A 14,799-nucleotide genomic window follows, 5' to 3' on the forward strand; every position below is an offset into this window, starting at 1 on the left:
GGTTTGTCTGCAGGCGAGTGCAGTGATTTCTGCATGGATTTATTGAGTTTAGGGTTTAGGGTTTAGGGTTTAGGGTTTAGGGTTTGTCTGCAGGCGAGTGCAGTGGTTTCTGCACTGGTTTATTGAATCTGCTTCGTCTATACACCCCGACCCTCAGTGGTCGGTGCTGCTGCCGTTTGTGCTGCGGATTGACAAGAAGAAGCAGCAGCAAAAGCAGCAGCAAAAGCAGCAGCAGCAGCAGCAGCAGCAAACAGCTGAACTAAGCCTCCTGCCTGCTGCTAGGTGAGCTCCACTGCTGCTGCTGCTCCTGTTGTTGCTGCTGCTGCTGCTGCTGCTGCTGCCGTGGTTGCGGATGGTCATGCAGTTGCTGCTGCTCTTGCTGTTGCTGCCGTTGCTGCTGCTGCTGCTGTTTTTTGTGCTGTCATTGCTGCGTGTTCGTTGCTTCCGGTGCAGCTGCTATCACCTCAACCTCCGCTGCTGCTGCTTCTGCTGCTGCTGCTGCTGCTGCTGCTGCTGCTGCTGCTGCTGCTGCTGCTGCTGCAGGAAGCGCATTGAGGCAATGCGCTTAGATGGGGGATCGGGGGGTTGCCTTGTGGGGCCCCCTGCAGCAGGAGACAGCGAAGGAGACAGCTCTCAGCCAGCTCTTCCGGTGTTTGCTGCCTATCCTGCTGCATCTGCTGCTGTTGCAGCTGACACTGCAGCAGCAGCAGCAACAACAACGGGGCCGCAGCAACAACGCAGCATCAGCAGCAAAAGAGGAGGAGCAGGCAGCCGCGGTGCAAAGAGAGAGAAAGGCTCTCCTGCTGTAGCAGCAGCAGCAGCAGAAGAAGAAGCAGCAGCAGCAGCAGCAGGAGACGGGGCCGCAACAGAGGGAGCATCCTTAAAGTCAGCTTCAAAGGCAGCAGCAGCAGCAGCAGCTGCTGCTGCTGCTGCTGCTGCTGCTGCGGGGGAGCAGCAAGAGGAGCAAGAGGAGCAGCCGGCGGAGGAGCTGCTGCAGCTGCAGCAGCAGCAGCAGCAGCAGGGCAGCAGATGGGAGTTAGCTGGCATCTTTACTTTGTATACATTTTATGCCTTTTGGGGTTATAGAAGGAGACTCAGTCAATGCCTCGTCTTCCCTCATGTTCAAAGCAAAGGTGCTGCTGCTGCTGCTGCTGCTGCTGCTGCTGCTGCTTGTTGTGCTGCTGCTGCTGCAGTGCTGCTGGTTGTGCTGCTGCGTCTGCTGCTGCTGTGCTGCTGCATGTGCTGCTGCTTGTGCTGCTGCATCTACTGCTGCTGTTGCTGTTGCTGCTGGTTGTACTGCTGCAGCTGTTGCTGCTTCTCATGCTGCTGACCAACTGTTATAGCTGCCCGTGCTGCTGCTGCTGCTGCTGCTGCCCCTGCGTGTTTGCTGCTGTCCCCGCACCCGCTGCTGCTACCTCGTTACGTGCTGCTGCTGATAAGGGTCGGGGATCGTTCCTTTGGCTGCTGCTGCTGCTGCTGTTGCTGCTGCTGCTTCCCTTTGCGTCAAAGGTAGCAGCGTGCGCACCAGACCGTTGCAGCAGCACAGCAGCAGCAGCAGCAAAGCAGCAGCAGCACAGCAGCAGCAACAGGGGTTTGGTGCTGCGTTCAGGGATTGGAATGCGGACGCTGGAGTTTGTCTATCAAGACATTATCCTCGACCCCAAAGTCATTGAGGTCTGTTGCTGCAGCAGCTGCTGCTGCTGCTGTTGCTGCTGCTGCTGCTTCTGCTGCTTCTGCTGCATCCACGTTGCTGTTGTTGTTGCTGCTGCTTCATGTGCTGTCTAAGGTAATCCTCTGTACCCCACATTGACAATCGTTTGGCGCTGCACTTGTTCTTTGCTCCATCATCGCTCCTTCTACTGCTGCCGCTGCTGCTTCTGCTGTTGCTGTTGCTGCTGCTGCTGCTGCTGCTGCTGCTGCAGTTTACAGTGGAGGACCCTGCGACATCTTTCTGTCAGCTGCGCGACGTAACGAGTTTGAAGCTGTCCATAGAGTTGGGGATCGTCTCCCCTGCGCTCCTCTACCCCCCTGTTAAGAAGCAGCAAGGAGACAGCCTCGAGCAGCAGCAGCAGCAGCAGCAGCAGCAGCAGCAGCAGCAGATGGGGCGCTGCAGCAAGAAAGGCTCGCAGCAGCACTGCGCACCACCAGGGCAGCCATGCCCTGAATGCTTTCGTCGAGTATTAAAGGAGACAAAGGCCCAGGCTATCAGGTAAAAGGAGGCACTTGAATGCTTTAAAGGAGACACTTAGATGCTTCAAAGGAGACACTTAGATGCTTTGAAGGAGACACTTGAATGCTTTAAAGGAGACACTTAGGCGCATCAAAGGAGACACTTGGATGTATAAAAGGAGACACTTAAATGCATTAAAGGAGACACTTAAATGTGTAAAGGAGACACTTAGATGCATAGAAGGAGACACTTGGATGTATAAAAGGAGACACTTAGATGCATAAAAGGAGACACTTGGATGTATAAGAGGAGACACTTAGGTGCATATAAGGAGACACTTCGATGCATATAAGGAGACATTTAAATGTATAAAAGGAGACACTTGGCTGAATGCACCAGGAGTCTTTCACCAGAAGTGCTGTTACTGCTGCAGCAAACTTATAACAAGCTTGCGGCGAATTTGGAGCAGCGCGTCTTGCTGCTTCTAGTAGGATTTAGGGTTTAGGGTTCAGGGTTTAGGGTTTGTGCTTAGGCTGACGGAGATCCTAGCCCTTGCTGCTGCACTACCAGACCCTCCCCCAGAGCTGCACGAGGAGTCTCCTTCAAGCAGCAGCCGCAGAGACTGGAGACAGCCGGAGGGGGTCTCTGCTACTGCAGATCAGCAGCAGCAGCAGCAGCAGCAGCAGCAGCTGGCAGCAGCAGGGCAGGGGTCTGCTGGAGCTGCACGCCGCCCCTGCACAGCGGGGTAGGCCCATCAGGGTTTAGGGTTTAGGGTTTAATAAGGTTTTGTAGGGTTAACTAGGGTTTAGAGCTTCGTACGAAGATGTGGAAAACAGCCGTGTTATAGGGCATCCCAGGGTTTAGGGTTTAGGGTTTAGGGTTTAGGGTTTAGGGTTTGTGTCGTAGGGGAGCGCGTGCAGTGCCGGCGAAGCGCCCAGGTGTCTCCTGCAGCAAACTGTCTCCTTGCAGCAAGCCTTGCTTTCATCGAGGCGATGAATGTGCTGCTGTTCGCTTAAAAGTTAAACAAAGAATTAAAAGAGACATCTACGACATTCTGTCGGATCTGCCTCTGCAGCAGCAAAAAGCAGAGTTAGATAAAAAGTGGGGGGAGACATACGCAATGTACTACAGGTCATCAAACCCTAAACCCTAAACCCTAAACCCTAAACCCTAAACTCTACGAGTAGACACCGCTGACCAACCCTAAGCATTCTACCGAAATATACACGCCTTAAACCCTCAACTCCAAACATATATATAGTAAACCCTACACCTGAGATAGAGAAACCCTAAACCCTAAACCCTAATAAACCCTCCTTAGCCCTAAACCCTCCGCTGTGAGATGTGGAAGACAAACACAAGCTTGCGCTCTAGAAGGGAGCTTAGGGTTTAGGGTTTAGGGTTTAGGGTTTAGGGTTTGGGCTTTACGGCTGAGCTGCATGTACACCGCAGGACAATACTGAAGCTAAGGAAACTGGTTGGGGGGAGACCCGCAGCAGACGAGGAGACAGCAGCAGCAGCAGCAGCAACGCCAGCAGCAGAAGAGGAGGCAGGCGCAGCAGCAACAGCAGCGGCAGAGGAGACAGCAGCAGCAGCAGCAGCAGCAGCGGAGGCAGCAAATGCCGCCGCAGCCCAGCGAGCAGCCCCTGAGACAGCAGCAACAGCAGCAGCAACAGCAGCAGCAGCAGGGGGTGGGCGTCTTAAGAAGCAAAGAACAACTGCTTGCGGGGGCTAGCACTTTGGCTGTCTGCATTTGCTGCTCCTCTGTAGGAGACACTCAACACCCTGATAGGGAAACAGCAGCAACAGCTGCAGCAACAGCTGCAGCAACAGCTGCAGCAACAGCTGCAGCAACAGCTGCAGCTAGAAAGCCAAGTTTGATTTTAAAAACTGTCAATTGAAGTCTCTTGACCGCATGCACTCGTCTGCTGCTGTTGCTGCTGCTGTTGCTGTTGCCGTTGCTGCTGCTGCTGGGAGCTAGTATGGTGGCTTGCAGCTTTGCTGCTGCAGTTGTTGCAGCAGCAGCAGCTCTTTAGCAATAGCTTCTCGTGTTTCCTGTAGCAGCATCTGCTGCCTCTGCAACAGCAGCTGCTGCTGCACTTGCTGCGGCTGTTGTTGCTGCTGCTGCTGCTGCTGCTGCTGTAGCAGAATTGCCCCCAGCTGCTGAGCTCGCCCAGCAGCTTTCCTGAGGCTTTGCATGCGCACATTTGCTGCTTGCTGCTGCTTGTCGAGATGCAGCGGAAGCTGCTGCTGCTGCTGCTGCTGCAGCCGTCTCCTGCTGCATCTGAATAACAGAGCATACAGCCCCCAGCGGGGCTTCTCTGCTGCAGCAGAAGCAGCATTTGCTGCTACAGCTGCTGTTGCTGCATCCTTAACCTCTGCTGCATTTCTGTTTGGGATTTTTGTGTGCGCATGCAGCACCGCTGCTGCTGCCTGCAAGATACTTGCTGCTTCGCCTGCTGCTGCAGCTGCTGCTTCTGCTGCAGCAGCAGCTTCTGCTGCAGAGGGTTCTGCTGCTTCCTCGCCTGCCGTTAGTGTTCTTTGAGGGTCATTGCATGCGTTGTCTGCCTTTAAACCCTGGTGCTGCCGCTGCTGCTGTTGCTGCTTCTGCTGCTGCTGCTGCTGCTGCTGCTGTTTCTTGGGTTTGCGCTGCAGCTCTTTCTTCGGCTGTATGTACATTGCCTTCGCACCTATAGACAAGGAATTGCAGGTGTCTCTTGCATGCTGCTGCTGCGGGGAGACACAAATAAGCAAAGCAGCACCACCCCCCCTCCCTAGCAGCGCTGGCTGCAGCAGCCGCGTCAGTTTGCTGCCGCGGAAGTTCACCGTAGCAGCAGCAGCAGCAGCAGCTGCTGCTGCTGCTGCAGCAGCAGCAGATCCTCCTGCAGCTGGAGAGGCATCAGGAGGATCTGCTTCTGCCTTTGCCGTTTCCCCAGCAGCAGCAGCAGCAGTAGCAGCAGCAGCAGCAGCAGCAGCAGCAGCTCTTTGTTTGGAGACTAAAGCATCGATGCAATGACAGAAGCAAAAGAGAGACCGATTGATTGCTGCTGCTTCCTGCAGCAAACTTCCTTCGGTCCCCGCTACGCTGCTGCGCTCTGTCCCCGCCAAATCCACCAGGCGAAATACACCCCGCAACTCCTCTCCTGCAGCAGCAGCAGCAGCAGCAGCAGGAGTAGTAGTAGTAGTTACAGCAGCAGCAGCAGCACAAGCAGCAGCAATAGTAGCAGCACAACGGGGTGCAGAAGCAGAAGAAGAAGCAGAAACTCAGATAATAAAACACCGCAACTAGCAGCAACGCACAAACAGAAGCAGCAGCAGCAGCAGCAGCGGGAACAGCAGCAGCAGCAGCGACGGCAGCAGCAGCAGCAGCAACGCCACCACCGCCACAACCACTACCAGCAGCAGCACCACCACCATCACCACTAACAAGAGCAGCAGCCGCAATTGCAACAGCAGCAACAGAAGCAGCAGCAGCAGCAGCAGCAGCGGTAGAAGCAGCAGCAGCAGACCTGTTGAAATAGCCCTGAGTTGTAGAGAGAAGCAGGCGAAGAGATGAGATCTGCTGCTGCTGCTGTTTAGCTGCGTGCTGCTGCAGCGGCGTCTCTTTAATGCCTCTGCAACGGCTCGCTGGAGTGTACGTACACTACAAATTCTCCTTTCGCTCAGCCCCAACACCTGCACCCCTTGCTGCTGCTGCTGCTGCTGCTGCTGCTGCTGCTGCTGCCGCAGCTGCAGCGGGCCCTCGCCCGTCAACAGATCGGTTAGCACCTCTTTATACATTTCGAAAAGAGACAGAGAAATACTCTCTATTATATTCCCAACGCATTCCTGCTGCTGCTGCTGCTGCTGCTGCTGCTGCTGCTGCTGCTGTAGCTGCAACAGGAAGGCTCCCACTCGCGGCAGCAGACCTGCTTCAGCAGTCACAGGAAGGGACTCGTTATCAATCCCTGCAGCACCGTCCTGCTGCTGCTGCTGCTGCAGTTGCTGCTGCTGCTGCTCGGGCCCTAGAAGCGTATAGGTCTTCCCGCTGCAGCTCTGTCCATACACCACAACACAGGCTTCACCCCCGCTGCAGCAGCGCTGCAGCAGCGGCAAGGCAACAGAGTTAAAGATGTGCTGCTGAGAAGAGAGAGGATTGAACACCTCCTCAACAGCAAACACTGCGTTGCTGCTGCTGCTGCTGCTGCTGTTGCTGCTGCTGCTGCTGCTGCTGCTGTTGCTGTCTGTACGGGCAGCATCGGGGACCCGGACAGAGACGCGGCGGCTGTCGAGAACGTGCACAGCTGTCTCTTCGTTGCTGCTGCTGTTGCTGCTGCTACTTTTGCTGCTGCTGCTGCTGCTTCTGCTGCTCTCTGGAAGCAAAGGCTTTACCCGGCAAAAGACGCGAACAGCAGGCATCTCTTGTCTTTGAGTGGGCTTTTTGCTGCTGCTGTTGCTGCTGCTGCTGTTGTTGCTGTCCTTGTTGCTGTTGCTTCTGCTGCTGCCGTCTTCGCTGGTGCTGACTGGGCTGCTGTCTTCAGTGTCACTTCCCTTGCTGCTGTTGCTGCTACAGGTGCTGCTGCTGCAGGTGCTGCTGCTGCAGGTGCTGCAGCTGCTGCCGGTGCTGCCATCTTGCTGCTGCGTATGTATAGATTTGCTGCTGCTGCAACTGGGGCTGTTCATCTCTTCGGGTGTACATACACCTGAATCTCTTCTGCACGTACTCAGCAGTCTCCAGTGTATATACACCGCACCCTCTACACCCTTCTTCTTCTCCTCTATAACGCAGAACCCTTGGCTTCTAGGGTTTAGGGTTTAGGGTTTACGTTTCCCGGCATAGGGTTTAGGGTTTAGGATTCAGGGTTTGGCGTTAAGTGTTTAGGGTTGAAGGCTAAGGGTTTTAGTGTTTAGGGTTTAGGGTTTTAGGGTCTAGGGTTTAGGGTTTTAGAGCTTAGGGCTTAGGGTTTAGGGTTTAGGGTTTAGGGTTTAGGGTTTGACCAGTGGCCCACCAAACGGGCGGGCGTGATGGGGGGTCACTTGGATATTGAATAAAAAAACGAAGAAGTAAAAATTGTTTAATATTTGTTTAAACTGTTTTATTTTTTTTGTTTCTTTTTTATATTATTTATTTTATTTTATTTATTTTATTTTATTTTATTTTATTTTATTTTATTTTATTTTATGTTTGAAGGAGAAGGGCTGGCGCATACGGTGGGGTTTGTGTTATTCAATTCAATAGACGCACTGCTGTATGCAGCAAAACCCTAAACCCTAAACCCTAAACCCTAAAATCCTAAACCCTAATCTTTAATCCATAGCCCCTAAGCTCTAAACCCTAAACCCTAACCCGTAAGACTCTAAATCCTTAAGCCATAACCCCTAAGCCCTAAACCCTAATACCTAAACCCTAAGACCCTAAACCCTAAACCCTAAACCCTAGATCCTATGCCATAATCCCTAAACCCTAAACCCTAGACTGTGTCCTCTATACCGTAAAATCTCTACCCGATAGCTAAGCACTAGCCCTAAAGCAGCAACCGTAAACCCTAAACCCTAGTGCATACAAGCAAAACCCTAAACCCTAATGCACACAAGCAAAACCCTAAACCCTAGCCCCTAAATTCCTAATCCCCAAAGCCTAATCAATTGCTTCCCACACTTAAAACAAAGCCTTAAACGCTAAACTGTAAACCATAACCCCTAAACCCTAAACCCTAAACCCTCGACAATAAACCCTCAACGCTAAACAGAAAACCATAACACCTAAACCCTAAACCCTAAACCCTCGGCAATAAACCCTCAGTTCTAAACCCTAAATTATTATCCCCACTCTAAACCTAATCTTCCAAGCTAATGCCTCTACCGCCAACTACAACCTGCTTTTTGCTTAAACCCTAAACCCTAAACCCTAATAACTAAACCCTAAACCCTAATAACTAAACCCTAAATTGCATATGAAAAAAAGTTGAAGCGCCACTTCACGAATAGCAGAATTAAAAGTCAAGAAAAAACAAATGCAAGCGTGCAGCAGCAACAGCAGCTGCTGCTGCAGCCATTGCTGCTGCTGCAGCTACTGCTGCAGCTATTGCTGCTGCTGTAGCTGGTACCGCTGCTGCGGCTACTACTACTGCTGCTGCAGCTACTGCTGCTGCTGTAGCTGGTCCTGGTGCAGCAGCAGCAGCTGCTGCTGCAGGTGATTAGTCTAGGGCGAGGATTCCGATATGTTTGCTGCCGCTGGTGCTGCTGCTGCTGTACCTGCTGCTGCTGCTGCTGCTGCTGCTGCTGCTGCTGCTGCTGCAAACGACGGCGACCACGACGACGACGACATGGACGACGTGCTGCTGCTGCTGCTGCTGCTGCTGCTGCTGCTGCAGTCTGCATCGCAGGCTATGGCGAGTACATGTCGGTGGGGATGAAATGCTGCTGCTGTTACCTGCGCAGGTGTCTCCAACTGCAGCAGCAGCTCAGTAGGAGACACTGCAGCAACAGAGACTTTGTGCTTACCCTGTCTCCCTCTATCTTCTTGTCTCCGCAGCAGGGGCTCCTCTCTGCACACCCACAGCAGCAAATAAATAAATATATATTTATATTTATATTTATGTTTATATTTATATTTATATTTATACTTCTCATTAGCGTGTTTTTACTGTCTCTCTGTGTCTCTCTATTGCTGTCTCCTCTCTCTCTGTCTCGCTTTCTCGCTTAGTGTCTCGGCTGCAGCAGCAGCAGCTACCGCAGCAACACCACCCAACTGCAGCAGCAGCAGCAGCAGCAACTGCTGCTGCAGCAGCCCACTCTATCAGTCAACAGGAGAAGCAAACAAACTGCTGCTGCTGCTGCTGCTGTTGCTGCAGCATTCCTACACAAGAAGTAGACGCGGAGCACTCCAAACTACCCTACAAAGCAAGCTCTAGCTGCTGCTGCTGCTGCTGCTGCTGCTGCTGCAGGCGCATCAGCTGCTGGTGCATCCTTCTGCACAGCAGCAGGAGCAGAAGAAGAGCAGTTTGTGTAGCATTTGCTGCACGAGTAGGAGCAGCAGGAGGCGGGTGCTTGCAGCAACATAATGCTGCTGCTTACTGCTCTTGTGGTGCCCTCTTTGAAGCCCAGGCAAGCAGCAAACCGTCGCTGCTGATGGATATACACTGCACGCCCACGTCAGCCCTGGGTACTGACCCCACAGGCGAGAGAGTAGAGACATGAAGAAGCTGTATACAGCCGTCTGTACCCCCTACTCCTATAATGTCTCCTGCTGCTGCTGCTGCTGCTGCTACAACTGCAGGCCCCTGCAACACCGGCAGCTGCAGCGCTGCTGCTGCTGCTGCTAAACCTATGCCGTCGCAGCTAGGCAGCAAACGACAGCAACCATCTTCTTGTGCTGCTATAAACACACGCCCACCCAACCCGAAGCAGCAGCTGTAAGTAACAGCCTCCAGCTGCAGCACTTCGCTCCTTATATCATTGCTGCTGCTGCTGCTGCTGCTGCTGCTGTTACTGTTGGTGCTGCTGCTGCTAACGGTGCTGGCGGATGTGGGAGTTCCACTAGCGCTCCGCTGTTGCTGCTGCTGCTGCTGCTGCTGCTGCTGCTGCTGCTGCTGTCCCGGGTAGAGACAGTGCAATCTGTCTCTTTTATCGATGCAAACTAAATAACTTCCTGACGGATGCCAAGCCCCTGTCCACCACTCATCTCCAAACGGGGAGGTGTACATACACCCCGCGATGCCCATCTCGCTGCTGCTGCTGCTGCTGCTGCTGCAGGAAGCAAAAGAGCGAGGCGGCTGCTGCCGCAAATCCAGCAGCTTCAGAACTGACCCAGAGCGGTTCGGCCCCTGTACATATATACACAGCAGCAGCAGCAGCAGAAGCAGAAGCAGTTGCTGCAGCAGCAGGTCCGATGTCACCAACAGCAGCAAGTGCTGCAGCCCCACAAGTGCAACAGAAGCAGAAACAGGAACAGCAAACGCAGCTCCAGCAGCAGCCACAGGATGAAGCAGCGACCGCACAAGCTGCAGCAGCAAATGCAGCAGCAGCAAATGCAGCAGCAGCAAATGCAGCACTGAAATAGCCAAAGTTATGTCAGCAGCAGCAGTATCAACGGCAGTAGCAGCAGCACAAGCAAGCAGCCGCAGCAGCAGCAGCAGCACAAGCAGCAGCAGCAGCAGCAGCAGCAGGGGATAGTACCTGGCATCCGAGTGCAACAAGATCGGGGTGTACAGGGTGGGGTAAGACGAGGCATACACCTGGAGCAGCAACATTGAGCTGTATAGACAGCGTCTCTGCAGCAGCAACAGAGAGATTATCATGATAGCCTGCTAAAACTCTGCTTCCGCTAGCAGCAAATCCGAAGCAGCTGCGGCGCACTTTGCGTCTCCCCTTCCCTCCATCGAGAGAGCCCCAATATACCCTGCTGCTGCTGCTGCTGCTGTTGCTGCTGCTGCTGCTGCTGCTGCTGGGGGAGCTGCTCGAGCTGCGAGAAGCAGAGTCGCACACAAGGCGGCAGCGAGAAAGGAGACAGTCCCTCTGCAGCAACTCTGCAGCAGATAAAGGAGGGTAAAACGGATGTCTGTGAATCTCAGGCGCACGAGGGATGTACATCCTGCTGCTGCTGCTGCTGCTGCTGCTGCTGCTGCTGCTGCTGCTGATGCTGATGATGATGATGATGCTGTTGCTGCTGCTGCTGCTGATGTTGACAATGCTGCTGATGATGATGCTGCTGCTGATGATGCTGCTGCTGCTGATGCTGCAGCTTCCTCAAACGATGCTGCTTCTGCTGCTGCTGCTGCTGCTTCTGCAGCAAATTCCTTGGATGCTGCTGTTGCTGATGCTGCTGCTTCGGTTGGTGCTGCTGCTCTTTTTGCTGCTGCTAATCTTTTTGATGCCGATGTCTCCGCTGCTGATGGATGCTGCTGCTGCTGCTCTGCTGGGTAGAGTGCCTGGGAAGGCGGTGCTTTTACTGCAAACCCTAAACCCTAAACCCTAAACCCTAAACCCTAAGCCCTCAGGTGAGAGGCGCCGCCGAGCAGTAGGGAGATGTCAAAAAAACCATTTCTCCTTTAAAACACAGGAAGGGGGCTGTACGGTCAAGGATTTAGGGTTTAGGGTTTAGGGTTTAGGGTTTAGGGTTTAGGTTTTAGGGTTTAGCGGCGGTCGTCCGTCCTCTAGACATTTAAAAAGTCATAGCCAAAGGAAGTTTATTATTAAACAATATTTAAATTGAGGGTTTAGGGTTTAGGGTTTGGGGTACAGCTTCCAAAAGTGCTGCTGCTGCTGCTGCTGTTGCTGCTGCATGCGCCAGCAGCAGCAACAGCAGCAGCAGCAGCAGCAGCAGAAGCGATTCCGTATCTAATCAGTAATTCAATAAGAAAACGCCTAACGTTTGGCTTAATGTAAACACTAAACCCTGGAGGCAAAACCCTAAACCCTAAACCCTAAACCCTTGTCATACCCTAAACCCTAAACCCATAAACAGCCTCCTTGCACACCCATAAGATTTGAAGCCCTGCCTTGGGCGAGCCTGCAGCAACACCATCACCAGCAGCAGCAGCAGCAACAGCAGCAACAACAACAGCAGCAGCATTTACTGCAGTCGCTGCGGGGTGGTTGATAGTCAAGGAGAAACATTGAGTGAGGATCGAGGGTTTAGGGTTTAGGGTTTATGGTGTACTGTTTAGGGTTTAGGGTTTGAAGATATGGGCTTATACATCACAGGAGACCCGCGACCAACGGCACACTCTAAAGCCCTCTCCTGGCCTAGGGTATAGGGTTTAGGGTTTAGGGTTTAGGGTTTAGGGTTAGCGGGGACTGTAGAATAGCAGCCGCTGTTAGTAGGTTTGCATTGCATGATGCTGTTCCTGGAGTTGTTTAGGGTTTAGGGTTTAGGGTTTAGGGTTTACGGTTTAGGGTTGCTCCTTAGAGACAGGAGACAGCTACTGTCTCCAAAGAGACAAGAGAAAGGAGACAGCTCGTCAGTATCTCTGCTGTCTCCTCTCTTCACTGCTAGCTGCAAGCCTTTCTCTGCTGCTGCTGTGGGGTGGCAGTTAGTACTGTGCAGCTGCTGTCTCTTCTCTGCTGTCTCCTTAGTTGTCTCCTGTCTCTTCTCTGCTGTCTCTTCTGTCTCCTCGCTGTCTCTGTTGTCTCTTCTCTGCTGTCTCTGCTGTCTCTTCTCTGCTAACTCTGCTGTCTCTTGTCTCCTTAGTTGTTGCTGATAATGCTTTTTAAGAGCTGTTTTATAAACAACATAAAAAACTGTCTCCGTTAAGGCTAGTAAGAATTCTTTGCTATTGCCCCTGAGGGTTTTGGTTGTTATTAAATAATAATAATTAACAGCAGCAGACAGCAGCAGCAACAAATGCTGAGGCTGATGCTGCTGCAGCAAGAAAGGGCTCCCTTTCACTGTTCCTTAGCTGCGCGTACACCTCAACGGTCTCCTCCAATGACCTGCAACACCTGCTGCTGCTGCTGCTGCTGCGCTTGCCTTTTAAACAGCGACTGCCGCTGCAGCAGCAACAGCAATTGCCCCCGTCGTTGCAGCAGCAGCAGCAGCAGCAGCAGCAGCAGTTGCAGCTGCAACAGCGAATGATCCTCCCTTAACAGGAGCGACAGCAACAGCTAATGATGCAGCAGCTGCTGCAGCAGCAGCAGCTGCTGCATTTTTGTCTCCTTTTAGTTTGCATTTTAATCGCTCTTTTGTCTCTGTCTGTTCTCCTCGCCTCTTGTCTGTCTCTGTCTGTCTTCTTTGTCTATTGTAGCTCTTCACCTCCTGTCTCTTCTGCTAGTCTCTTTGTCTCTCTCTCTCTGTCTCTCCCTGTCTCTTTCTGTCTCCTTCTGTCTCTTCACTCTTTCTCCTCAGTGTCTCTCTGTCTCTTTCTGTCTCCTTTGTCTGTTTACTGTCTCCTTTGTCTCTTTACTGTCTCCTTTATGCCTTCTATGTCTTTGATTTGTTTTTTTCTTTTTCTGTTTGTTTATAGAGTGTCTCCTTTTGTCTTTGTTTTGTTTTTTCTGTCTCTGTTTAGGTGTATTGCGGCGCTTCACTGTCTCTCCCTCTCCTTGTCGTTCTCTCGAGCTGCGCTCTTTTGTCTCTCTTTATGTCTCTCTCTTTGCCTGTCTCTCTCTGTCTCTTTATGTCTCTCTCTTTGTCTGTCTCTCTCTGTCTCTCTCTTTGTCTCCTTGTCTATCTCTTTATATTTGTCTTTCTGTCTCTCTTTCTGTCTCTGTCTCTTTATCTCTGTCTCTCTCTTTGTGATTGTCTCGCTGTCTCCGTGTTTATATTTACTTCTCTGTCTCTGTTTGTTTCTCTCTTCTGTCTCTCCTTGTCTCTCTTTGTCTCTCTTTCTCTCTGTCCCTGTCTTTGTCTCTCTTTGTCTTTGTCTCTGTTTGTCTCTGTGTTTATCTGTCTTTGTCTCTGTCTCTCAGTTTCTTTTCATCTTCTTCTCTGTCTCTCCCTTTGTCTGTCTCTGTCTCTGTCTCTGTCTCTGTCTCTGTCTTCGTCTCTGCCTCTCTCTCTGTCTCTCTGTCTCTCTGTCTGTCTCTCTGTCTCTGTGTCCCTGTCTGTCTCTCTGTCTCTGTCTCTGTCTCTGTCTCTGCCTCTCTCTCTGTCTCTCTGTCTCTCTGTCTGTCTCTCTGTCTCTGTCTCTCTGTCTGTCTCTCTGTCTCTGTCTCTCTGTCTCTCTGTCCCTGTCTCTCTGTCTCCGTCTCTCTGTCTCTCTGTCTCTCTGTCTCTCTGTCTCTGTCTGTCTGTCTCTGTGTCTCTGTCTCTGTCTCTTTGTCTCTGTCTCTCTCTTGGTTTTTGTCTCTGTTTGTTTCTTCACTTTTGTCTCTTCTCTTGTTTTTCTACTTTCTTTTTTTTAATTTCTATATATTAACCATTTGTCTCTATCTCTGGGTCTCCTCTTTTGCTGCTTTAACCCTAAACCCTAAACCCTAAACCCTAAACCCTAAACCCTAAACCCTCAAGGTGAAGCCATTAGATCTTCCAAGGTAATTGGTATATTTGCTTTTTTTGCCTCCTTGCAGAGTTTTTGTTTTTAGATGCCTCTTATTAGTGAGTGGGCTTCGTCTAAACCCTAAACCCTAAACCCTAAACCCTAAACCCTAAACCCTAAACCCTAATCGCTAAGCCTTCATCTCGGGCTGCAACCCTGTCCCTCGGTAAACTGTAAGCACCATACTCTGAAGTAATTCACTAAATTCTAGTCAAAACCCCGGAATAAATAAACCCTAAACCCTAAACCCTAAACCCTAAACCCTAAACCCTTAGCGGAGGTGACCCCGCTGCAGCTGCATGCACCGAGAGGAGAGCATTTGTACATTAGGAAGTTTTCAAAATATTTATTTACATTTCTTAATAATTTAAAACCCTTTTCAACCCCTATCCCACCTCTAAACCCTAAACCCTAAACCCTAAACCCTAAACCCTAAACCACAACATCGATTCTTCAGGTGCCGAGCTCACACGAGCACAAACCCTCTTCGTACTCCGTTCAAACCCTCGGACTTATTTGAAGCCTTCTTTCCTTCTCCTCCCCCTAGCAGCAGCAGCAGCAGCAGCAGCAGCAGGAGTTTGCTACCAGCAGCAACATCAGCAGCAGCTAGAGTCTCCTTATATTAGGGGCGCCGCTTGCTGCTGCTGCTGCGTGTTGCAGCAGCAGCAGCAA

The 14,799-nt window shown here is 51.8% G+C and overlaps 3 protein-coding genes across 3 annotated transcripts in view; 1 reads left to right on the plus strand and 2 right to left on the minus strand.

Annotated features, from left to right (window-relative positions):
* EAH_00047650 (hypothetical protein, conserved) overlaps positions 1-3,905 on the plus strand; it is a gene marked incomplete at both ends in the record, with an annotated part of 4,171 nt that extends 266 nt beyond the window's left edge. The window contains 7 exons of the mRNA XM_013391442.1: positions 94-282; positions 544-1,120; positions 1,510-1,674; positions 1,923-2,209; positions 2,703-2,915; positions 3,077-3,259; positions 3,623-3,905. Of these exons, the coding sequence (XP_013246896.1) occupies positions 94-282; positions 544-1,120; positions 1,510-1,674; positions 1,923-2,209; positions 2,703-2,915; positions 3,077-3,259; positions 3,623-3,905 (1,897 nt within the window). The remainder of the gene's footprint in view (positions 1-93; positions 283-543; positions 1,121-1,509; positions 1,675-1,922; positions 2,210-2,702; positions 2,916-3,076; positions 3,260-3,622) is intronic.
* Positions 3,906-4,147: 242 nt separating this feature from the next.
* EAH_00047660 (kinesin, putative) lies at positions 4,148-6,832 on the minus strand (the record flags this gene model as incomplete). Its single annotated transcript, XM_013391443.1, has 2 exons — positions 4,148-5,313; positions 5,680-6,832. The coding sequence occupies 2 exons, from the start codon at positions 6,830-6,832 to the stop codon at positions 4,148-4,150; spliced, it is 2,319 nt and encodes a 772-aa protein (XP_013246897.1).
* A 1,519-nt stretch (positions 6,833-8,351) lies between these two features.
* Positions 8,352-11,632, minus strand: EAH_00047670 (hypothetical protein, conserved; the record flags this gene model as incomplete). Its single annotated transcript, XM_013391444.1, has 7 exons — positions 8,352-8,697; positions 9,050-9,121; positions 9,227-9,975; positions 10,328-10,386; positions 10,508-10,613; positions 10,729-11,099; positions 11,629-11,632. 7 exons carry the CDS (start codon positions 11,630-11,632, stop codon positions 8,352-8,354), a joined length of 1,707 nt encoding a protein of 568 aa, XP_013246898.1.
* Between the last annotated feature and the right edge of the window lie 3,167 nt (positions 11,633-14,799).

Source organism: Eimeria acervulina, genomic scaffold (assembly GCF_000499425.1).
Source record: "Eimeria acervulina Houghton genomic scaffold, Eah_scaff734, whole genome shotgun sequence".
Classification (NCBI taxonomy): Eukaryota; Apicomplexa; class Conoidasida; order Eucoccidiorida; family Eimeriidae; genus Eimeria; species Eimeria acervulina.